At 40.8% G+C, this 25,569-nt stretch overlaps 1 protein-coding gene across 3 annotated transcripts; it reads right to left on the bottom strand.

Moving 5' to 3' along the window:
- Positions 1–695: 695 nt before the first annotated feature.
- On the bottom strand, positions 696–9,451 carry mier3b (mesoderm induction early response 1, family member 3 b). 3 transcript variants are annotated; one of them, XM_037483255.2, is made up of 13 exons: positions 9,285–9,451; positions 8,431–8,455; positions 8,037–8,182; positions 7,572–7,694; positions 7,322–7,445; positions 6,663–6,736; positions 6,486–6,558; positions 6,049–6,197; positions 5,217–5,298; positions 4,577–4,671; positions 4,351–4,478; positions 4,089–4,243; positions 696–3,568 (listed from the first exon to the last, which is right to left on the bottom strand). In XM_037483255.2, exons 1-13 carry the CDS (start codon positions 9,291–9,293, stop codon positions 3,117–3,119), a joined length of 1,635 nt encoding a protein of 544 aa, XP_037339152.1. In that variant the 5' UTR covers positions 9,294–9,451; the 3' UTR covers positions 696–3,116. The 3 variants fall into 3 exon arrangements, with proteins under 3 accessions (XP_037339152.1, XP_062418247.1, XP_037339153.1); XM_062562263.1 differs by lacking the exon at positions 9,285–9,451 and adding an exon at positions 9,229–9,252; XM_037483256.2 differs by lacking the exon at positions 9,285–9,451 and adding an exon at positions 8,923–9,168.
- Positions 9,452–25,569: the final 16,118 nt, after the last annotated feature.

The raw sequence follows: 25,569 nt of genomic DNA on the forward strand, positions 1-25,569 counted from the left end.
AGTGCGCTCAAGACTTGGCGGGTGGGATTTGAACCCACTGGCGGTGCGCACAGAGGCTTTTGGCACCCTGCACTCACCCCTACACTACCAGTCCTGGTCACATCTTGGCAACTTTGATTTTCCTATTTAACCTTGAGCATGTGAGTTAAACTTTAAAACTCTTATAAATACTATTTCCACATCTGGGCTTGAACCAGCAACCTTCAAGTGCAGTGTAGGGGCTTATGCCAGGAGCTCTTCCGCTGTGCTACTTCACCACACACTAATCAGCCCTTTGTTTGTTGTATTTAACCTTGAGACTGCTACTCAAACCTGAAGTAAAGCCAAAGGCTCGAACCCACAACTTATAGAGTAAGTTTTGACATTCCGTAGAGACTTTTATGACTTATTTAGATTGACAGTACCATTATATGTTTGTTCGTTAAATAATGTTTCACCTTGGTCAAAGGTCCAAGTATTACTTAGTTGGCTTTCTCCCACAGAGGCACATTGTGTTCTGGTTCATCTGATAAGATGTTTGTGCGTCCAATGTTTAGTCTCGTGGTGATGCCCAGAAATACGTTTTTTTTAATCTTATTCCCGCTCCGAAGGAGAAACTCTTTGAGAAGCTCTGATTCATGACTTTCTACGTTTGTCAACGTGTCAAATCCGGAAAGTCTTCCAACGTCTTTAGAGGGACGGTAAACACAAAACGCTTCTGCACCTTTTCCAGAGCTTTATTTCTGGATCTGTACACAAGGTATTAAAGTACAACAGAAATACAAAATGTTTAACCAAAAGAAAAAGAAAACTCAATGTTTATGTACAATTCTTATAAACAATAGATAGCTTCTTGAACATTTCTCATATTGAAGTTTTGATTGTCTATATTTCTGGATATACATTTTTAAGAGTTGTAGTTTTTTTTATTCACAAAGGACTTTTTGTTTTCATCAGAGGTCTTGAGTTCTTCAAAACCACAACTGCTATACTTGTTATTCCTTTTTAAACTTCCAAACACAATACAAAATATAAAATTAATTTGTTTAGTGCTTTCTTGCACACACGTCTCATACCGGAGATATCAATAAAATATCACATTTTTCGAGAGTTCACAGGGTGGTGAAAACCTACTTCTACTACTTAATGGCCTTTACATTCTGACAGTTTTTCTGAGTCTTTGTACAAACCACAGGTGAAATAAATATCACTGCACTGCTAAAGCCAGAAGAGCTTTGAGGACCTACTGCATTATGCACATTGCATTAAAAGAGAAACCAACGCTCCACATACTTAGAACAGCAGCCATCCCTTTACCATCAAGACAAAGATAGATATGGAGGAAAAACAAAAAGGAGAGAGATCAGCGTCTTTTACACATGGCTGCAAGTTTTGAAGGCAAAATTGCAACATTGGGTAATATCAAGAAGTCTTCAGGTAAAGCCATTTTCAGTGGTACAATGGGAAAACAGACAGAGCCGGCATGCGTGGTTACAGCTGGGTCCTGGGGATCAGGGCTTTCCAAAGAGACAAAGTATATTCAAACACCAACTGGCAAAATGCAAAACCCAAAAGATCTGTACATATCTACAAATTATTGCCTTTTTGTCAAGGAATCAAATTAAAACTTTTCTATGAACATAGATTCACAAGTGTAAGAGGTCAGTTGATAGACTTTTTAAAGGCTATTTGCTAAATATTTACATGAAATGCAGAAGTGAATAAACTCATTAATCCTGTCTGTACACACTTAACGGTGAATTACTACATCGAAGGACATGACAAACATGATGTACCCCTGAAACAAACTAATTATTCATAGCACAATGCATAGATAAATTAAGTAAACACTACTACTGCATCCAATCAAAACATTTAAAAATTCACAATTCTGGACTTCAGTCAAGAGACAACAGCTTCATTTCTGCTACTGGACTGCAGGAAACCGTTGACTAGATAACAAGGCAGAGATTGAATACAAAATCTAAGTGGCTTTAAATAAAGAGATAATACTGCTAGCAGTTTGCTAAGTGGCTGGGAAATGGCATTAGTTAATTTAAGAGCATATTCGGACATTATGTTTTACTGAATAAAAGGACGCGTTCAATTAAACTTGCATTAGTGTAGCATGACGGAATGGATTCAACTTAACCTCACAAAGCTTACGTATAGGTAATAAATACACACTTTACAGCAACTGTCTAAGTAACTTGATTAACCAACAATATTGCTGTCATGGTTAGTTTTTAAGACCAATATCTTTTCAGGAAGAGTCCAGATTTACTTTTCAAAATAACTGTATCCAACCGTAAAAACACCCAATAACAGATTATGTCACTCTGCACAGCTTTTCTTCATTAGTTGTTTAACATTTTAAAGAAAAATGATCAATCAGGGCTTTTTATGAATGGGATACAACACAAATATATCAAATGTTTCAGTTTAGCTGTTTCAAACGGTTTAGAAAGTAAATTAACTGGTTAACTGCACACTTCCCCAGGAGAAAAGTAGAAGAAAAAAGGAACCTAAAGTGGAAAGCCTTAGCTGCTGACCTTAAACAGCCTCCTAGCTAATCTCCATGCTAGTGTTGCTCTTCATACAATATCTAGCCACGCTTATTTAAGGGACTAATTAGCATTTGCACCAGCCTGGCTTCTAAAAAGTACCTGTAAACCAAACTCTTCAGTTTAAAAAAAAAAGTACCACTTCAACCCACAGAGACGAGCAACTAAACACAGAGAACAGAGGCAGAAGACGGAGCCACTTTTGGCAGCTGAAACAAATGGCAGGATTACACACTGCGGCTCTGAAGACGTGAAGAAGTAAGATACTCAGCTCTCCTCCTGCAGCCGGCGGGCCCCCCCGCACACGGACGTTACACATCTCAAGAGCGCAAAACGAGAATAAAATAAATGGCTATTAACTCTTGAGAGAAATCAAGACTTTAGTTCTATATGATAGACATCACTGATGTCATATTACACAAAAAATGAAAACAAAAAAGTAATATATACACATATATATATATATATAATATTTTTTTTAACAAATTGGATTCTCCAGTGAGGTCAGTCTTATGTACAAGTGGGATAAAGGGTTCAAAAGGGAAGAGCGAGGGGTGAAGACGAGGAAGAAGATCACTCGGACTGAAGTGCTGCAGTGTGCTGTGTGTGGTGCCGTGCGTGCGCTCCCAGGAACCCGTTGGGCTCGCCGCTGCCGGCCAAACTCCCGAAGTCCGTGACCGACACCGCCATTTTGGCGCCGGTGATCCGGTGGTGATGCGTCGTCGTCCGCCGCGCCTCAAAGTCCACTCCGAGGTTAGCCACGGACACGTCGCTGATGAAGGAGTCAGGCAGGGCCATCTTGAGTCTCTTGGAGGGCCGCTCACAGTCCTTGCTGACGCACACTCCCCCGAGCTGGCCGAGCTCAGAGTGGTAGAAGCCGCCGTCGAGCATGTTGAGGCAGTCGGGGTCTGCGCCATTGGACGGGTAGCCGAGGGGTTCGTCGTGGTTCAGGGACCCGAAGCTGTAGGAGTCCATGCAGCCCACCTCTGCGGGGTTGCACACTGTGGCTACAGTGTTGCTCAAAGCTGCAAAGAGACAGGACACTCATTGAGAACGATAAAACGTCACACTATACTGTGCCATGAAACGAAATGCAGTATTAGTATGGCATCAAACGAGATGCGAGGCAAAAGGTCATAGTGTACCTTGTTATTGAGAAGTCCACGAAAATGTGTTCATATGCAAATATAGTTTTATGTGGTGCTGAACCGGACGGACTAGTTGCAGTTTAACCTTCATAGTGGGGAATAAAGTTTCATTGGAGATAGTTATTTGTAGAAAATACAGCATACCTGTTGAACAATGATTTCTAGTTGTTGATCCCTAGTAACGCTTCATCGTAAACAACTACTCAAATTGAAATTGACTGGAAGCACCGTTCCGTTCAGTTCAGTTCAGTTGGCCGATCCGTTCGCCCGGCTACTATCTCCGGCTGCTATCCAATAAATCATTGCAAAGAATGTTGGGAAAAAAGTATACTGTGATTTCAAAACGTGACACTAGGGTTTGTCACCACAAAGTGCAGAGCGGAGCCCCGTCACTGACCTGTGAGGTCGCTGGCAGTGATGGAGTTGAGCAGGCTGAGCTGCTGCTCCGTGGTGGTCTCCAGTCGGCCTCCTCCGCCGGCTCCTGAACACACGGAGGAGGAACTATCCACCGCCAGTCCCTCGGCTTCATCCACCAGCCTGTCCATCAGGTCGCTGGGTACAAAATGATCATGTTCAGTTATGGCTCTCTCCCCAGAGTTCACTTAGGCATCAGCAAAAAGCCCAAAAGGAAAGAAAAGGGATGTGTTGATTCTTCTTACGTTACACCGGGATAGCTGCTGTACTTTTTCTTCCCAAATCGATTCTGCTGCACAAAGATGTCAAAGCGCTCAGACTTCTTCCACATGTAGTAAAAGGCCACACATTCAGCTACTGTTCGTGTTGTGACCTGAGTGGGGGAGAGAATGCCATCAATTAGTTGATTATATGTGTACATTTTGTTTATGTGTAAACCATCTCATCTCAGGGTCATGAAATAAGACTCACTTTATGTTTCTGTATGAGGTGAAAATTCTTGTCATACATCTGTAGTGCATGCTCAAAGTTCTTGCATTCCTCTTCGGACCACGGCGGTGACGTTTCTGAAATTAAACTAGAAACATTAATATATTTATACTGCACAAATATGCAATTCATGTGTAAATCAAAGGGTGGCAAACCACGACAACTTTAAACACACTGAACCTTAGATTACTCACACATTTACACCAGGTCAAATAATGAGACTAGATCAAAAATCTAAATCCTTTATCCTGGTCAAAAGTCAATCACAACATGACAGCACAGACAGGGCAAGAGCCCATTATAAAAAATAAAAGTAAGGGACAAAGAAACAAAACAAATATCCTTTTGCATTGTGCAATGCAAAGGAGGCGTAGGACACAGCTGTTAAAACCGTTTGAGAATTGGTGAGCAAAGAAAGTCTGCAGGTGAGGCTTTTCAAATAAAGGAAACCACTGATTCTCCAATAGTCGGCAATTCAAATACTATGAAGGGACCCAAGTTTGACAGAATTACCTATTTGAATGTAAAGTTATGTGACAGCAACAATGAATAAATATATAGAACGCTAAAAGAACCCACAATAAAATTAATTACAGATTACATGGTAATTTCTTGTGCTTACCTTTTGAAGACTTGACTCGGCTGCAGTGCCTTTCTAGTGCTTCGCGGATGTTGTAGTTGCACTTGACAAGCTCACATAAAGCCTGTGTGGAAAGAATGGATTAGTAAAGATTGGAAAGTTGGCCAAATGACCAGAATAGCTCCAGTATATGAGCCACAGATTGGATTCTAACACCAAAATGTGTCCAATTCAATTTACAAATGTCTAAACAGGGTCTGTGATTCTCTCAGTATTAAGGCAACGCTTCAAAGATGACACACACACACGCGCGCACGACTCTGAGCGGAATGAGGAACAACACAACTGGGGAACCCCGCAACAAACAAGTAGTTGACAGAAACACTAGTTTGTAGGTTGTTCTGACCCGTAGGTACCCCCACCCTACACAATGCGTATGGCAGGATAGGATCGCAGCAACACAATCAACCTCCCAGAATCTGGTGGTTTTGCAGGTGAGGAAACAAAGTTGTTGCTGTAATTCAGCTATTCTCAACCAATCATGTTAAAATATATTATACGGGTAATTTTTATATGAAAATAAGGAGAAGCAAAATATTTAATGTGGTCACTACAGCTGACAGTTTCAAAAACAGTGAAATGAAACAGACCAGTTTCATTTTAGTGTGTTTCTTCTTTAAGTAGTTTCCCCTCAATTGTGCGATAAAGTTGAAAAGAATACGTAAGTTACATCATTTTACCATGTAACCATCTTTCCCAATGTAGACTTGATAGTTTAACAAACAAATAAAATAAGGTAATTAATCAAGTGAAAGTTTGGAGATTTGTGCCCCCCCCCCCCGTGTGATGGATGAAAGTCGATAAAAAGACCTACCTGCTCATCATCTCGGACGTGCAGCCATGGTTTGTCAGATCCGGTCTTTTCATTTGTAGTCCGTGATAACACGTCACACAGGAAAGTCCTAACCTTGCTTTCGGGAAGTTTACTTGGGCTCCATAATAACTCATCTTCATCCTCATAAACTGCAAAACAAAGTATGAGAAAATAAGATTAATTCCTATGTGTTTAGGAATGCACAAATACCAAACAGCATTGGGTGGAATATTGTTCACTCAAACTCTTCTACACAGATTATACCACACGAGACCATGACCACAACGTGAGGTTACCCTTAGTTGTACTTGGTCAGAAAAAAGTGGCATTGGTGAAACTATGGGATCTTATCTGGCCTTTGATATATGGATAGAAACATTTAAGCAATTAAGCCCATTAAAGAACACGTCACACGCTGAATAAAAGGCAGTAGTCACCTTTCTCCTCGTCTTTGTAGTGACACAGGCCAGAAGGAACCTCTGCTTGATACTGCAACCCCACCATGATTTCCTATGATAAAGATAACGACAATACAGAGCAATTTGGTAAACAAGAAGTGATTTATATTAAAACATTTAGTGCTCTTTTAATGTGTTGCAAAATGTGTTATTCACCTTTCTGGAGTCTTCCGGGCTCGGGCCATCTTCATCACACTCTGACTCCTTATCGCCATCAGAAATGGCGTTTGCTGATGAAATGATAAACAACACATAAATACCTCGATGTGATGTACAGCAGTGCAATGACATCCTGTGTTCTCAGGTCTGATGCATGACCTATAAAATAGAACTAAACTATGCTAAAATTCTAATCGGGACAAGACTGGGACAAGTTTCAGCCCTGACGCCACCTGACACAGTGCGGCCCACGAGATGAAAGGCTGCTGGTGCCTTTGGGAATCCCTGTCCGAAAGTAGGGCCTGAACAACAAGGGAAAGCAAGGTTGGGCTGATACAAACCATGCAGACCCAGACCAAAATGAAATGCCTCCCCTCCTACAGGTTAAGAAGACCTTGGATATCAAAAACTAGATCTAGGATGAGATGAACGATCCACAGCGACCCGGTGAATGGACAATAAAAATTGTTGTACAATTAACCTAATGTGGTTCTCTGCACACTGTATCCTCCTTAGTGTTTTATAAAACTTGACCCACACAATCAACAATGAAAATGAGAGTTGTAATCCCATCTTCCATATCTTCAAACTGGTAGTCTTTTTTTCCCAAATGATTGCATGGCACGTAAAGCTAGAGACAGACACGAGACACTTACATCGAAGTGTTCGTGGGAAGAAGTCGGTAGCCTCATGGGAAGTGACGGAGGGGGTCAAATCATCAGCTGAGGACTGAGTCTCCTCCTCATAGTCCCCAGACAACAAGTCCTTAGCTATTTCCTCCTAAAAAGAAATAAATAATATTGGTTACATATTGGATTAGAACAACAGGATACTTTCAGAATTGAATTTTAAAGAAATGGTTGTTATCAAAGAACGTCTATTCTCCACATGACAGCGGTTATTCACCTTGTCCAGAGTCATGTCAGGCAGCTCATCAGTCAGGTCTCCCGATGAGCTGTCTATACTGGAGCCTGCTGAGGCCTCGTAGCGATAGATGGCAAAAAGTTCCTCCAAAGGCATATTCCCCTCCTGTTAGAAAAAAAGGATATTTTCTTTGAGTAAAATACTGTGCATTTTTCTGAGTGTAATTCAAATTACATTAAAAAAGATTGCCTGGAAAAACCGAAAGCATTATACTCAATAATTTTGTTTTTTGATTCTGCAGAAACAGCTAATGGGGGTTTAAAGCTGATTAGTGTAATTTAGGATTCACAAACTCATTCACTTTCCCCCAAATAAAGTTTATTAATGCCATCGTTCAATTAAGTTGAACTTCAGTGTTTCCCTTCTATTTTCAAATCACGAAATTTGTTAAATTATAATAAGTAAATCTTATTTTAAGTTTCAGGGAATTTTGTGCATATAATTTACCTTTTCAAGATCTGCAATCTCGGAGGTGAAATTCCTCCCTCCCTCCTGAGACTCTTCCTCTTCAAGAGTCCTCTCGTCATCATACTCATGAACTAACATTTCTGCTGTTGGGTCAAAGTCATGGTCCTCCGACGATAAAGAGCCAACTGAGTGAGAGAGATAATGTTATATACTCCAAATATCACCACAAATTAGCTTTATTTTAATAAAAAGACGACTATGCTAGATTACTATATTGCAATGAGAAAAGCATTCTTAGTTCATTTCAAAGAATTTTATCGCTTAATGAAAAAGACCAACGTAACTCAATTCAATGTTGAATTCATAGAAATGTGTCATTAAAATACATTTAATTAGATACATCAAAAGCTATGTATAGCAATCATCTTCTTACCTGGACTTGAACTCCCTAGGGAAGCCTGCAAAAGAATAAAACCAGAACATAAGTTGATGGGTGAAATAGATGACCCATGGGATCAACTATAATGCCAGCTCTTTTAACCACAAATCGGGTAGAATGCGAACAGACCCTTCATATTTTGTATAATTAGCACAGGCAATAGTTACTGCTGGTGTTCACGTAACCTAAAATAGGTGGCTAATAAAATGTTAGCCGTGGATGAACGCTTAACACTATGGACAGTCGAGAGCGAAACGTATCGTAACATCCACACATTAAAATGACGCCTTATGCTAAGAGACGGTCGGAGTAAGAAAAATAAAGAAATACATTGAGGGGTACAGTACGATTTACGCGGTGTCTGCTACATTTACAGTTTGCTAGCCAGGAAGCTAAAGATTACCGTTAACGTTATGCATCGAAAAAAATGTAAACACTAATTTGATTTGCTTTGAACTGCAATCTATAAAGTAAGAACATATTTACAGTATTTGTTCCGCTAATTCAGCCCGACGAGAAAAGATAAAATTCCATTCACAACAAGCACAATACAATATGTTATTTCCTTCAACTAGCAAGCTAACGTAAAATTTACGTATCAATTTACACAACCGCTACACCAAAGCAGCTGAGCGAGCGAGGCGCAGCGGCCTTGTAGTGAAGGATCAGTAGAGACATTCAAGCATTTTATAGAGGATTAAAAATGACAATTATGACACGAAACACGCCATACAGAAGGAAAAAACTACTATGTTTTCAATCGATAACATAGAAATTAAAAATACAACACACAAGACTTAGAAATATCGATTTAAGATCGACCGCTTCTCTCCTGTTTTCCCCCTTACCTCCGCCATATTGGTACCTTAAGCTAATGGGCTCGTTCGAGCGCAGTACCCGGATCAGCGCTCTCAGCCAATCAGAGATCCAGGTGACCGTTGTAGTCGTGACGCCATTCAAACTGACCACCGATCAGAATAACAGCAATCATTTACAATCATCATTTACATACGGCAACCTAGTGTTAAAATATTTAATTTAAAAAACACATGCAAAACTAGAATTGACAATAGAGTTCGAACATGACTCCCAGCATGGCTTTGGGGCTCTGACACAATGAAGAATTAACGGCAGAACATCCCAGCTGATTTCCTGCACGTCTCAATATTATTGATTGAACTGGCATTTAAAAAGCTCGGTCTAATCACCGTTAACATTTATGATATAACATATTACTATAAGAGCTTTTAATTTTGACTAGAATGTCTTTATTAGAACTACGAAGCTTTGATTTATATAAATCCTTTTGATGATTTTTTAAAACGGTTGCATCGTTTTCATATAGGCTATAATCTTATACTAATAACAAACACAGGTGTTAAGAAAAGCAACAAATAACCTACACGGTTATGTCAAAATGTCTCAGACATTTATTTTTTTAGAGAATTCGATCTCTAACAAATTTACAAACGGTACAGGTTTTGTTCAAACGTCATATTGTTGTGAAAGATTTTTAACTCAAATTTTCATACACTTATATCACGAAGGAGTATTCATAATTTCCAATGTGAAATATCTGAACTCTCTCTTTAAGGCAAAGGTTGGATACCAAATCAAAATTTAGAATAAATATAATTATGTTCTGCAATCTTTAAAAAAATTTAAAAGTATTGTATTTTTGTGAACGGGCCAGCAGAGGGCAAAATAAACCGTTAAAAGTGTGACTATCCACACCAGTATTGACTTCCTCCTGGATGACTGCAAAACTTCAGGATATTTTATCATATAACATAAAAACAGATCAGTCAACAGGTAAAAGCTTTATTTTTGTGTATGCAGGGAGGACTACTCTGGTTTGTATTTAACAAAAGGCTTTATACTGTCAATTCAGCTACATTTTCTGTTCTTCCAGTTTGAACATTCACTGCCAAAATAAGGTGACACCTCACTAAAGTTGAGGGATGATGATGACAGGTTATATTGGACCTTGCAATATGCCTATTGACGATAGACAAAGGAAGGGTCTGACAGATCGATTGTTCCTTGGACGGCTGCTGGCATTGTATTGGTTGCCACATCTGGAGAACCGAAGTGTCAATTGGACTTACTTTACATCACAAAGCAAAACTCACAACTACACATACACATTCTCACCCAAAGACAACCTCACAAATGCATACATTACAGGTTGGTCATCTTCTTAAAATATATTTAGTTTTATTTGTTAAAATTCTCCTTTCATCAAATCACAATGTCATTCTACCTGCTTGCTCATCGCTTACACTCTTTAACAACAACATTGCAAGTGGTGTAGAATCTGTTTGCCCCTCTTGCGGTAAGTCATCTTTATTTTGTGATGTAGACCAGGTAGAATAAACACAGTAACCATCTGCCATACTTACTCATTGGTTGTGGGTGTCTGTTCAACTTTGTCCAAATAGTGTAAGCCATTGTTGTTTACAGAATTGTCCCATTTCATTTTTCACTGTGATCATTTTCCTCTCTCAACTCCATGTAAACACTTTTGTGTTGAGAAAACAGAGTCCCCCCGTAAGGCGTAGGAAAGGCAGCGTGGGCTTTGATTGGATCCCTCTTTAAACAAATGAGTCACTGAATTCAGACAGCTCAGAGGCACATCCCTCCACAGGCCTCATCTGTCAACCTGTTACCTCAGAGGTGGTTCTTCTTCAAAGCGCTAAGTAAGAGCAGACCATGGTCTCTCACTCGCCACTCTGAGTTGTACTGGCGGGTGGGATGGCCTGCTTTTGCCACCCCTTTGTCGATATAAAAAGTCAGATATAAAAAATGTAAAGATTTTTTTTTAATTAACCCGTTCACGTCACTGTCTCCTAAACTTTTAGTTTCTTTTAACTTGCCTTATTGAATGTTTTCTGTCTGTAACTATGTGTTTCTATGTTGCTGCCTGTCTCGGTTCGTCCTTGAAAAAGAGATTTTTAATCTAAATGAGATTGAAATAAGGTTTAAATCAAATTAAGAGGCCCACTTTTACAGAACAATGTAGCTAGAAAGACGTGGGTCCTCATCAATTAAGTGAAACTCTGAGGTCAAGAAGTTTTCCTCTGACGTATATTGTGGAGAGATGGGTGACACGGGGTCACATTCCATTGTTCCAGTGAAAAAACGGATGTGGCTGAATAACATCGGCCCACACCTACACTAGTCCTGCTTTTGTTCAGCAGCTGCCCACTCAGCTGATGTGCTATTAGAGGGACGGAGAGAGAGAAAACTCATTATAATAAAACCAGTAACCTCCTCATTATTATCAATTCAATAATCATTCAATTTCAGACAACAGGGACACACCAGGTACATGTTCATTGATTCTAATTTGAATGACCTCTGAATATTGCACTTAATGAACTGCAAGCCCTGAAAACATTTGGTTCATGATACATTGCTATTTTCTTAGGATGATTAATCCTGAATCCCCACACGAATAAGTGGAAAGGCCTTTGTTAAAAAAAACTCTGTATAAGGGTATTCATTGTTGTTCTGCACAAGACTGGATGAAAAACTTGAGCAAATTAAAAATATTTAACAGAAAAATTGAAACGTTTATCATCTGTTTAGATTAGAATATACACACTTTGTTTATACAATCACAGAGCAATATCAGATATTTCATTAAATAAAGCTAAACCTCAGATTTAATTCATTTTAAATAATCATGCTGTTACGGGAATCAATTGAAGTCTGGTTAGCCACGTGCAACATATCTCCATTTCTACTTCAAGCATCACGCAGTCAACATTGTGCAATGATTCAATGTGTACTTTACGTGGACATCTTGAAACTGCTCCACTATAAAGTACACAATCCACCAGGTGGCAATGTGCGACAGCTGAGGGTACTTCATGACTCAGCTTCAGCCTTTTCCATTCACCCTGTGCTCCAAACACCAGCCCTCCACCCTCCTGCAACAATCCCTGTGTGTGAACGCCAACTGCCTGTTGTGTTGATATTCTTTGGCGAATCATGTGATACACCGACATTTGCGCAGTGAGAGAGATTTGTTTTTCAGGGAAGATATTTACCCGTGCACGCGTGTCACTAAACAGTCTGACGCTGCGGGTCAAGCCCTGCAGTGTCAACAGACCTTTCCAAACAACTTGGCCTGTTTAAAGTTTAGATGATTGCGAATGAGTATTATAAACAGGCGTTTTTGCGACTTCTATAAGACCACACAACTTCAATGAGATCCTCGCGACGTCGTTGCTCATTTATGTTAAACTGTGACATGTGTCGGTCAGAGATGCAAGCAAACCACTGGGAGCTGTGATGTAATATCAGCTCCAACAAGGAGCATTCAACAGGAGAACAGGTCCAATTTTAAGTCAAGTTCATTTAATTTAAAATAACTGACGACAAACCAAATTCAGGCTGTTAGCAAAGCAATTTCAACGCCTCCATACATTTCTATCTTTAAGCAAGAAAAAAGGATGGCCATTTAGATCAAAAGTCTCACATTATCAAATCAGCAAATCTTTTATAATATAAGTTACAGTATATTAACACAGAGAGATCTACAGTAAAATGAAATGAAGGATGGTCGTTGCAGGATAAGACTCATAATCTAAGACCATGATATCATGTCAATACTGTCGGCATGATGATTTGCTAAGTAGAAAACAGGACACACTATACATATGTCCTGTGCGGCACGCATCGATTCAAGCAGGCAGTGACGCAAAAAGCCATGATGGTTGTGAATTACACCCAAAATCTTTATGTGTGCTGCTGCGACATGACAACGTGTACCAGTCGTTACAAGAATTGAAGGTGTTTATTATAGTATAATAAATGCTCACCATTGCCCTGCTGTCAGCTCAGAGCTCTCCTTAAAATGTGCTCTATGACTTAGACACAGTAACTTAAGCATCAGAAGTTTTTTTTGTAAAATATTACATTTCTAAATATAATCCTAAAAAGGTCTGTTAGATCACACATCATGCTCCTCAAGAAGTTATTCTGGTGTATTAATCACAGAATTACACAAAGTACGTACGTGGAGGCTATTATTGTTATATCTGACAGAATTGTAATTCCCCATGAAAGTGTTTCATGGACATTTAAATTTACTTGAAAGTACTTTAAACAGTGTACATGCCAGAGAACGAAAATGTGCTCAGGATTTTTGTACTGATGGGATATTATCAAATTGAAAAGTCAGACCTTTAAGACTTCAAAGTGCTTGCATGGTCAGATTGGGCCTCACTTTAATTGCTCGTCTTACTTTGTTCCCGCAAGGTTTGTTTCCGCACAAACGCCACAGTACAATTTTACGTATTATATAAGGAGATTTCCCCTACAGGCCCCTCTAATCAATAAAAAAGATATATTGAATGCCACAATACCACTCTTTACATTATATACAGTAGATCGTGCTAGTTTTTCATGAAGTGTTTCTTATTTTTGTGTCGAGCATATTGCGAAAGGAGGGAGCACCTGTCTCACACACCAGAGACCTTGTGCGGTTATTGTGTATATTTTCTTATTTCGTGTATATTGCTGGAAAATGTCTCCTACCTGTGAAGTGCTGACCCTGTTTTTTTATAATAGTGTTGTCTGAGGTGTCAAAGTGCATATTGACATGGTTATGTGAAAGAGGGGTCGTACAGGGTTGTATTCCTTTGAATGTCTCTGATTTCATGTGTTTAGAATGCATTTGTTGCATCAGATGAGTTTATGGAGTTTATGGAGTCCCTGCGAGTCTGGACTGAACTTAAAATAACATCCATCAGTCATGAAATTAAGGACACTTCATTCAACTGTAAGTAAAGTTTATGTATCAAATCCGGCCATAAGGCATCCACCGCTCCAGTCTAATGCAGCCATTGTGAGCTGGTACACAAGCTTCTACAGCCTGTTGGTGACCCCTTCGCGTCTCCTCGGATGCTGCTGGGGGCGCTGAGTTGGGGGGCATGCGATAACCAAGGCTCTGAGTATTAGCAGCGGTTCCCTCTTCATCACCGGCCCCACACTGAGCTCCTCATGCTGCACGGCAGAGGCCTCGTTTCACCGCGTGACTTGACAAGAGGGATGGACAGAGGAGTTGATGGATAAAACGTATAAATGCACTGTGCGTGATGTGTCTGTACTTCTTTACAATGCTCATCAGTCACATGTTACAGCCTACTACACTGTTTATCCGTACACGCAACCGGTTTAAAAGGTTGGTAATGTTGTGTGAATCTTGTGGTAAAGACTTGGCAGCTAAACCGGCGCTCTGCTGGGTTTTTTTCTCCAATGTTGCAAACAGCGAGAGCGGACTTCGAGGCGGAGTAACAGTGAGTGGGCACTGCAATTTCCTCTGCTTCTGTAGTCAGACGCACTACTTGTGGAGGTGTCTGTGTATATCCGTCGCTTGCGTCACGTTGTGTGCTCACGTATTTTACACGAGATTATCTCTTGAAATGTGGAAATGCCCATATATGTGACGATGACGCATAGTTTTCTATGTTTCTGTGTTATCCCCTTTCGTATATTTACTGTCGACCTTGAAAGGATTCCTTCAGTACATCATTCCAATACCACTTGACAAGGATGGCAATTTGCAGAGTCTTAAGCAGTTTAAGGCAGCAGGACGTTCTGCTCCCAAAGCTCCTTTGAATTCAGTGTTGTGCAGGATATGCAAAGTGATGAGCAACGTGCCAAATGTGAAGGATAGAGGAAACAGCTGTGTTGTCATGCATAAGAGGCTCCTCGTGACGAGCCATGTGGGTGATTCTGTCGCCATGGTAACATGTTCTACCACCGGAACAGTTTGTGAGGAGAAGAACAGAAGACGTAGATGCTCGAGAACTTGGGAAATTCTCCCTTTCATGAATTTGGATGTCACACATCCGACGCCCATTTCGATCGGAGACACTCTCGGTACAAAGGACTCTCAGGCTCTTACACATTGGCTCTGAAATGCCGTAATACAACAGTCACTGCAGCAAACATTTGACAATCATCATTGTTTGGGGACATTGTCCGTTTGGTTGTTGAGATTAAAGTATTTATATATTAGATGTATATTATGTCATACAAAACATTTGATTGTTACAGCTGGTCTTTAGTCTTTAGCCTGAGCCTGCAGAAATAATTAAGTCAGAAATGTCATAATGGACTTATATGGTCAGTGCTGCAGTTCCCTTTTGCTTTGCAGAGTTTTTTTAGGATCTACCAGGTCATTTACTTGGTCGTTATGGTTCTTTCTTGGTTCTTTGGTAAATACAACCAAATCAATTGTCCATTTACAGAATAGGATTTGGTCCTAGAAAGAAAAATTCAAAACTCTTATCTTCGATGGAAGCAGCAAAATACATTTTTGTTAAATCATCTGTTAAGTGCACAGAATGCATAGATTTGCAGGATGCAATAGGTCATGAGGTTACCATGCAACTAAAGGTAGAGGGTGGAAGAACCTGTGCAACCACGCACTACTTTTATTCCCCCCCCGTGAATCTATTCCCACCCGCATGCATGAATAATTCAACTTTCAAAGAGGAGGATTCTTTTAGAGAATATCACGAATATCAGCCAGATTCAGCCAATATTTTTCTGTTTACAGTTGTTTTAATCAAAGTTTCCTGGTTTTCTGTTTGGCACATCCTGCAACTTATCTTGTGCACGTCAGCTTCTTTGGGCAAAAACAAAACAAAAAAAAGAGGTTACATGAAAAAATCTTTCGACATAAAGCTGTTTTTTGTTTGTACTATTGCGAACAAAGAAAATGTTACATTACACGGAAATTATTTAGAATGGAGTTATATCAAATCAACACATTTAGATGTGGCTGAAAGTGAGTTTTAATCTTGACTATCTGGCTTGATATCTCTTTGTAATTTAATTTAGAAGACCCTTTAAATGAAATAAAAATAGATTCTTGTGAATCTAACCTAATATTGTTGCACTGATATCAATATTGCTGCTTGATGAATACAAATTAAAATAATAATAATAATAAAAATTACTTGTTTGACTTAAAAGGAGCCAAACATAAATTTCTCTGTCTTAACAGTCACACATTTTCCATTCAAATAACACCAATACCGTATATACTGATGAGGCGGCTTTCATCACCATCTTTTGCCCTGAAAAGGAGGCCAGTTATGTAAAGAGTGCTCAGATGTTTCCACAGGTGAACATCTGAAATGAATCTGTGAAATGCGATAACGGGACAGAAATGTGTCAAACTATTTCTTCACCTGAAGTGCATTACCCCCCCCGTGCCTCTCAGCTGAGGGCGACTGTCTTCTGTGTTCTTTGTTGATGGAGTGACAGATACAGGGCAGATATAGAATATAGAATTTGATCTGCCTTCCACTCGACTTTCAAAGGACTTTGAAAAGCCTGCAGGACGACAGCGAGAAAAAATGACAGAGGAATATTACATTAACTCCCAGAACAACACCTCCAAATGTGTGAGAATGTACCAGGCTAGTCTCTCTCTGGACTCTTCAGACTGTGGAGAACGAAGAACGCACACGAAGGAGCCGATCTAATAAGTTCGGCGTTGTTATTTTTTTAAAAACCAACTCGGGGCACCCATTGATCACTATGAAGACGCTAAAGTGAGAAACAATGTTCAAAATGTGTGACCTCCTCCTGAGTGTTCTACGTCTCTCTTTTTCTTCCTTCGGGGGCGTAATTGGGAGACCGCAGGTGGTCGGATAAGAAAAGGAAAAAAAGCGAATGGAAATCTCGCATCCAGTGTCATCATACGTAATAGCTCAGTTTTTCTAAGATGTGGAACTTGGTGTACATTTCCATTGTCTCAAACGATACACTATCCCCATCTCCTTTCTGCTAAATAAAAAATACGATTGTTTATTATGTGACACTCTACTAATGTCTTTCATGGAACCATTCTTCAGTAGCAGATACGAGAGGCAGTTATCCACAAAGGATACCAAAATGGGCACAAAGCAGATTATTATATCCGTAACAGACTAAATATAGTGCCTGCATGACATCCTGAAACCAGAAACAAAGCTGTAAACTTCCACCCTTGTTGCTATTCTGATCAGTTTGGAAACGTGACACTTCTCACAACAAAAGTTTTGTTGTTTTGGCAGAGAGCCTAAATTTCCTGACAATTTGATTGTGTTCTATTCATTATCCTGTGGCTTGTAAATTCCTTTTCTTGCTTAAATGCAATCTTATAAGCAATATAGTCTGGATTCACACAGCAAGCATGATGTCAGCACTTATCATATCCCACCACACATCCATAGTGTCAGTATCTATCGCGCCTCAGGAAGAGAAGGCCATTGCATTTACAACGGCACATGAGAAGAAAAAAAATGAAATGGCCTCTAAATCGTTCTGTTTATCTAATGCAGTGAACATGGTCTCGTTAAAAAAACAATGTACGCGACTGACACTAACCCCCTTTAAAATGGCTTACAAAGGCCACTTAATAAAAAGTGCTCAAACATGTGGTTCCTTGTGCAGCAGCGGGACGCGCTCCGCTCACCTCCGTGCCCTCTGGTTCGCGAGTGCCTCGCTCCCCGACCTGGGTGGTGGCTGACTTTCACAGCATTGTTCCAGACCTCCCATACTCGGCCATTTTGTTTCCTGTGCAGAACAGGAAGTCCTGCCTGCAGCTGTTCCCATTACTGTGAACTAAACACACACACACACACACACATCCTCTTCCTTTACGCTTTCCGTCAGCCTGAGTTCAGGATGCCCCTCTCTGATGTGAAGATGACCCTTGGGGATGATGGGATGAAGCCAAAAGCACGTTTGCCTCCCTTTCTGAGACAAAGTCTCTGCTGGTACGTGAGATTCACATGTGCAGAAACATTCAAGGACGTTGCAACATACAGGTCATTTCGTACAGGCTCAAGCCAAAGAAATAAAGGATGTCATTGTAATATACAGTAATGGAATAGCTGAGACATGATGACATTCATTTTGAGGGCTTTTCGTTTGTTGTGTAATTTTCAGGTTGCACCTACGACTTTAAGATCCCTAGTCATCCACAGCGGAATCCTTGTCTTTGTTCCCATGCTCTCTGTGTGGGAAAGTAGGTGAATCTACACGGATCTTCATATGAAGGCAATAACCCAACCGTGAGAAAACACCTAATGACCCCATCCTGAATGAGAGACTGATGCCCTCATTCCAGCACGTTTAAAAGGGTCCTCGACAATGGATGTTGATATTATTTGGGCATTAACAATTACATCATAGATAAGACAATTGCAGAGACATCTTATCTGTGCCGGTTATTGTGTCAGTGCAGGGATTCTGATAAAACCTGGGCCTCTTTGCAGATTTGCCGTCCAGCCATGGCAGGCGTTTGAGAAGACGTACAGGACACATAGATCATGTATGTTATTCGATGCGGAAGAATGTTTACTTTCACACTATCAGCCCAGGGGAAAAAAAGGGTTCCAGATACTTGATACCACACATCGCCAATCTGCTCATGTAACAGCACACCAGCAACAAATCAGTTGGAAATGCTCACAGTATGATGGAGACCAGTGGAACAACTTTCATGATTGAATGTCATATCGATAATTGGGGGGGTGGGGGGGGGGGGGGGGGATCAGGAAAATACTCAGGACATCTCGCCTGTCTGCCACGCCAATCAAACTCCTTCTCATTTACCTGTGGCCAATTTACACTGCAAATCATTCATGTGGAGGGAACCCGTGAAAAGACGTAGCAAAGCATGAGGTATTTTACACTTGATTTGTTCATTGTGCAATCACTCGGAGTTCTGATGTTAGTGTTACACTTCTGTGGCTGTGATATAGTACATGTGCCTATCTAAGAACTTGTACAATGTAACACTCAATAGAATATGCAGAAGAATATTAGTTTTTGGTATGAATAACCCAATAAAACGATTAATAATGTCCTGTTACTTTGTGCTCAGTGTTTTTACAAAATCGACCAAGTAATTACAGTAAATTGAATCGAAACCATCCGTAATACAAGCCATTGTTGTAGATTATTAGATTGATCAGATTGTAGATGTTTGAACATTAAGAAAGACCCCATCCATAGCAAAGAGCATTATGATTGACTTCATGTTTCAATTCAACCAGCCTCCACAGGGAATACGGGAAGATGAACAATACCACAGACTAACGTGATCTAATGACTGTTTTAATGCGCTTCATTTTTCTTTTTATAATCACACAGAGAACTTGGTATTTAATATTCCTCAAACGTGACTTACAAAGAAGAAATGTATTGACTTCATTATAACAAACCTAAAGGACGCAAATGAAACTCTAACATTCCTGTAATTAATTAGACTTCCTCTCCGTGGCACTTTGCTTTACCCTCTGGGGCGAGATGGTTTCCTCCCTTCAACCATCCATATGCTTCCTTTAAGGAAGGATGCCATCACACCTCCTCCAGTCTCAAGGTTCCACCCTTTCCTACCTTCTAACTCATCTCCCAGTCAAGTTCAAAGGTGAAGATTGGGTGTTGCACTATTCGTGCTCTGGTTCGCACATTAAGTCCTGATCTCGGTGGGAAGTACAAAGGGGCTCATGTGCACATCATAGGTGTGTGCACCTACGCGTTCTCTGCGTGCACGGATGGTGTGTTTTGTGTTTGCGAAAGAGCAAAGGGAGCTCAGAAACATCAAAAGCAAATGACCTCCGAAAGTGCAGTCTCAATATTAACACCAGCCATGTCAAAATGACCTTGGAAGCATAATTATATCTCACGTCTTGTATCGCTTTATTTGCAACAGTCCGACGGCCTGGACATGTTGGTAAAGAGATCACACCTGTGCATCGCTGTGTGGTGATTCCACCTGTAAAAGAATAAACTGTTCAGTGACAGACAATGCAGGACATCCAAACTGGACATATTTCAGACGGATCATATTAAACATATTGCAGATAAAATGAGGACAGTGTGGGGGTGTTTTCTTTTTCAAAGTCTCTAAAGGAGGCTGGACGAGCTTCATGGTTGCAATAACTGCAGTTGAGCACGGGGGGCACCAACCACCCACACAGGACTTCTATATCCGTGGATCCGTTTGTGACTCACTTATTTGAAGAAGAAAAAAAAAAAAAAAAAAAAAACACACAGCTCTCTGACGATTGCCGGGGGAGCAGGGGAGGAGTGTGAAATGTTTCTTAGCTTAGGTGAGGAGAGCATAAGGTGCCAGTTCGGTGAATCATCGATGGGATCCCATGACCACACGGGCTGGTGAAGCCTCCCCCTCAACAAGGGTCACATGGTGATCAGGTGAGAGCAGGGGAACTTCCTCTAGGAGGGAAGCGCTCACCAAGGCAGTGGAGAATCAGGACATCTGGACTGGAAAAGGTGTGCATGAAGCTGCCTGTACTCACGTCACGAAGCACCGGACTGGCTCCCTACTGTGAATCAACCTGAAGGCTGCAGCCCATTACCGATCTACAGTCATTAAAAATGAATGTGGGGAGAAAAAAAACATGCAAATTTACTTATGACATATTTTAAACGTAACTCGTATGTTACTTATTCACACTTGTGTGGGAATGTCTCTGTGAATGTGCCTTGGCTTGCACCACCTCTTTAGGTGTGAATGCGTAGTTCTTTCACACACCTGTCTACTTCCGAGTACAGCAAGCCAGAATGTGTAAGAACCTGTCATGTCATTACCATCTTTGGAGAGGGGGAGGGCAAGGACATGCACTCACGGATGCAATGCAGAAAAACTAGTGATATGTCGCTTAGGTCATGTGCATTCTGTGTGGTAAAAGGAATTTTAGGAAATGCATTTTGGCCAAACCAGTCAGATAAGATTTCAGTGTGATCCTGCTGCTTAGAGACTGGTCCAGAGGTTGTGATTAGCCTGACCATAAAGCAACAGTATTTATACAATAAATAATCAATCCAGAGTAGTCTTTTTTAACTTCCCCAAACTGGGAATATGAAGAATTTAGTCTCCAGTGATTCTTCTTCAGGCTTTTGGGTAAAATAAGACTATGCAGACCATATTACTAATGACTATATTTACATGTATCAAATAATCTGTAAATACAGCTCTTACCACAAATGAAAGCTTTTTTAGGGAAATACTTCTAAATAATATAAATGCCGATATAAAACCATTTTAATATAAATATCCAACTTGCTAAGCATCATTTACATGTTTATTTCAAGTCTCTTTAATCTGTGGATTGATTTTTGTGGATGCATTCCAGCAGTTTGGCTCAACACACAGCAGGAGAAAGAGCTTTGGTGGTAATAATTAGTAGTTTGGGGCTGTATTGTTATGTAGTGCAGTATTTTCTATCAAGAAAGGCTGTTTTCCCACTGCCTCTACAGTTTAAGGTCGACGTCATTCATTGTGTCTTTGTTTAACGGTGTTGCAGTGTTATGCCTGAAAATAAACAATGGGTGAGGTCATTCTTAAAGGCAAAACTGGCCCCTGTTCTAGGAATGTTTGGAAGACGCAGCAGGGTTGGTAAATGAGGAGGGAGGAGAGGAAGGTGGGGGGGAGGGACCTTTCAGTCCTTGGTTCCCACCGACTCTGTGCAGCTGGAGGACCAAAGCAAAAAAATGTGGGAAACAAACAGTAAAATGAACAACATGAGGGAGGTCCTTGTGCTACCTGCAGGACAGTATGACAGTCTGTGTGTTTAGACACAACCGTCACTTGATATAACACAGGTGCGATGATGATCCCCGACTTTTCTTCCCGTGCCCCCACAAGGTTGTGGTTTGTGTCAACATGTAATGTCATTCATCCATGATTCCTCTGCACTTTGGCGTCCCCTAACTTCCTATTCAGCACAACCATCCTCTGACAATGCTATACTGTCATTTTCTATGCCAAATACCGGCAGAATTAGCTTGTTTACAAGCTGAACTTAGTGTTCAATTAGCTACTTTTTGCGTGCTAAAATACCCAAAAGGCATACTTTGAAGATTTCATAGCCCGGCAGTAAGCAGAATGAGCAGGGCGCTCACTGGACAGAAAACGCCATCTGCCGTAGTCGTTATTCTCTGCCTCACCTAAGTTCACCTTCCTGCTCTTCTTCACTAATACGATATTCAGTGTTCCACTTAAATGCACCATCAGCCCAACTGTCAGACAGGTGGTCAGGATCAATGGGAAATCTTGGTGTCCAGCCGATGGGGCAATCTACAATCGATGCGTGTCATGAGTCATGGTTGGTCATAACGATTATTCTTACCAACATGCAAAACTTCCCAGACGAGGTCCTTTCGTGTGTAGTTCACTGAAATCACCAGCAGCTCGAGTCAGGCGTCTTAAGAGTCATTGTTCTTATTGTTATCCTTCAGTGTCCAGCTACAACTCATTAGTGGCAACTAACATAGAGGTCACAACCTGTAATTGCTGTATTCTCTGCAGTCTATCGTGCACAGTGAAACGCTAGAATAAAATATAAAACACAGCGTCCTTCCAACACCTAAAAGTAATAGGGAATCACTTTTGTGATGACCGATGATTCCGTAGGAGAGGGTACAATTCATTGCAAAAATCTCATATTTGTTACACCATCTAGTCAGATATTTCTCATATGCACGTCGCACTCGGTGATTGCAGCATATCGGCATAAAGCCTCAGAGAAGAAACACAACGCGTAAAACAATTCTTTGCTAAACAGCCCCCCCACCATGGACCGCGGTCTTCTTTTACACTTATACCCAAACTAAATGTCTGTGGTTAATGCATTTGTAAACATGCGTCTCCTGCTGGGGTTTATGTGAGCCAGCATCATCTGTTTACCCACGCACTAGACCCTTAACACATCATCCAGCTCCCACCTCTGTTTGCCGAGCTGCACGTGTCCTCATTAAAACATAGAGTGCAGCTGGCTAGACAGCGCACAGAGGGGCTTGTTGTCCTAAACCCTGGGGTTAGTGGAGGAAAGTTCAAGGCACCAGAAAGTCCCCGGCTTAGAAAAGGACCATTGACGACTAACGATATATTAGATAGATTGTTTCAGGAAATCCAACAATTATCTAGAAGTGGTACTCAACATGCTGGGAAAGGTTCCCTTGGATGAAACAAAAAGTCACAAACAGGCTTGTTATTAGCCAAGGATTATGATGCACTAAGTCTGCACAAGAGAGAAAAGGAACAAAGGGAGGAGAGAGCAGAGTGTGTGACCTTTAAGTAGAGAGACTGTGGATTGGAAAAAGCAGCAGCATCCTTTTAAGCTCTGTGGAGAGGTTCTGGGCAGCTGAACTGGTTTTAATTACATGTTACTCCATCTGGATGACCGGAAAGCACAGTGTATTCTGTATAGAGGAGAGAAAGCCTGCAATCACATTTTTGGCAGTACAAATGATTGGTAGGAAACTCACTCAAATGCAAATTTTAGAGAAAATCTGTGCATCATACTTTATAAGGCAATTGTTATGTTCGTCATACCTAACTTTATTTATTTTTCCTGTATTACAACAAGTTGAACAAGCTGAACTAGGTTTCATCCAGAAATGTAGTTGAGTGAAAGTGCCACTACCTCAAACTATGCTGATATACAGTCCTCAAGTAGAAGCTTTTTGGTACTTGTGTGAACGCAGAAGTGTGTCAGAGTGCGTATGTGTGTGGGTGTAAGAGAGAAAAAAAGATGGAGATGGACATCCTGCGGATGTGTGTGTAGGTACACCCGTGCACTCACAGTCTCTTTGTGCATGTGTGTGTGTGTGTGTGTGTGTGTCTGTGTTTGTACACGTCCCCATGCATCTGTGCATGTGTGTGAGTTAACCAAACGTGTTAAGTAACGGCCACATGGGCCAAGGGTGGCTGGTGTTGCTTGGCGAGTTGATTATGATGACTCTTGACAAAGTGTGTGTGTGTGTGTGTGTGTGTGTGTGTGAGGCTGTAGGCACCAGTACGCTACAGTGCTGCTTAGAGTAATTGACCTTCAGCCTCAGCATTAATGGAGGCTTTGATTTAACATGTAAATACTGTTAAATAGCAGAATCGCTGTTTCAAATTCAGTAATAAGAAACAAATGAACTTGCATCTGTACGTAAACAACACTCTTCGGCACGAAGAAGCGTCCACTTGAAAGAAATAGGCAAAGAAAATGATCTCTCATTCCCATCCTCATAGTCATCTGTAAAATCATTGCCATTAGCTGTATTACCTGAGCCTGTCGCTGTCCATTTTCATCATATATTATATACAATGTTCTCCCACAACTTCAAGTTTCAAGGTTGGGCTTATTGTACAACACATCATTCCTCCAACTATTTTAATTCAAAATACATGATCCAAATAGGCTCCTCACAGCAGAGTCTACTCTGTTGTGTTCCTCGGCTTTGTCTGTGTTGCTGCAGTGGCAGCACTGGATGCTGTAGTTGACAGAGGTGACCTTAAGAATAAACAGCTCCTTGTTACATCATCAGTGTGCTTGTCACCATGGATACTGTGACCTGAACTGAGGTTATGATGATCCAAAGCAAAAACCTGGATGTGACTTAGTGGAGTTTGTCATGGAAACATTCTTCACGGTACTGCAGGGTGAGACTGGAGGGCATTGTCTGATGACCTTCTCTTCTGTTGAGTCTCTCTGGAAGTATGATACTGCTGTGGATTTAGCAGCTGTGACAAGGGAGGCAGACTAGCTAGCTTGCCCTCTTGAATAATTAGAGATTCAATTTTGCTGGTAATTGATGAAAATTAATTTTATATTTTTTGCTTTTACAATGGGGGCTTTTTTTTCTGGTGTATGAGGTCCTTGCATCCAGGGTAACTGGGAAACCATTTAATTTGATATTATGGCCAGATACAGAAATTGAGGAGCAACTGAATCATTCTTTCAGACTGACATTGGAGCGGCCTAAATTGACCATAATGCAATTTAACCGTAATGGGTTACCAAGCAAGCTGGCTACCAGCCGCGGGCTCAGAACTTGGTGAGTCGCTAAAAGCAGGAGCCTCCCCATGTTTGGTTTCCCGATATTCAGAAATTGAGTGTCTGATATAATAACTTGTCATATTTGGTCCCGAAGAAATACAGCTGCACACAACACATTGGGGCTACGTCATTTAAATGTGTCTGACAGCAGAACAGCTTGTGTGGTGCAGTCTGGGCCTTGGTCCATTAATGCCATAATGTGACTATGCCGAGGTTTAGGCACACGGGAAGCCCCCTGATGAGCATTTTATCAAACATAGTC

The sequence above is a fragment of the Pungitius pungitius genome, chromosome 5, assembly GCF_949316345.1.
Source record: "Pungitius pungitius chromosome 5, fPunPun2.1, whole genome shotgun sequence".
NCBI classification, from domain to species: Eukaryota; Metazoa; Chordata; class Actinopteri; order Perciformes; family Gasterosteidae; genus Pungitius; species Pungitius pungitius.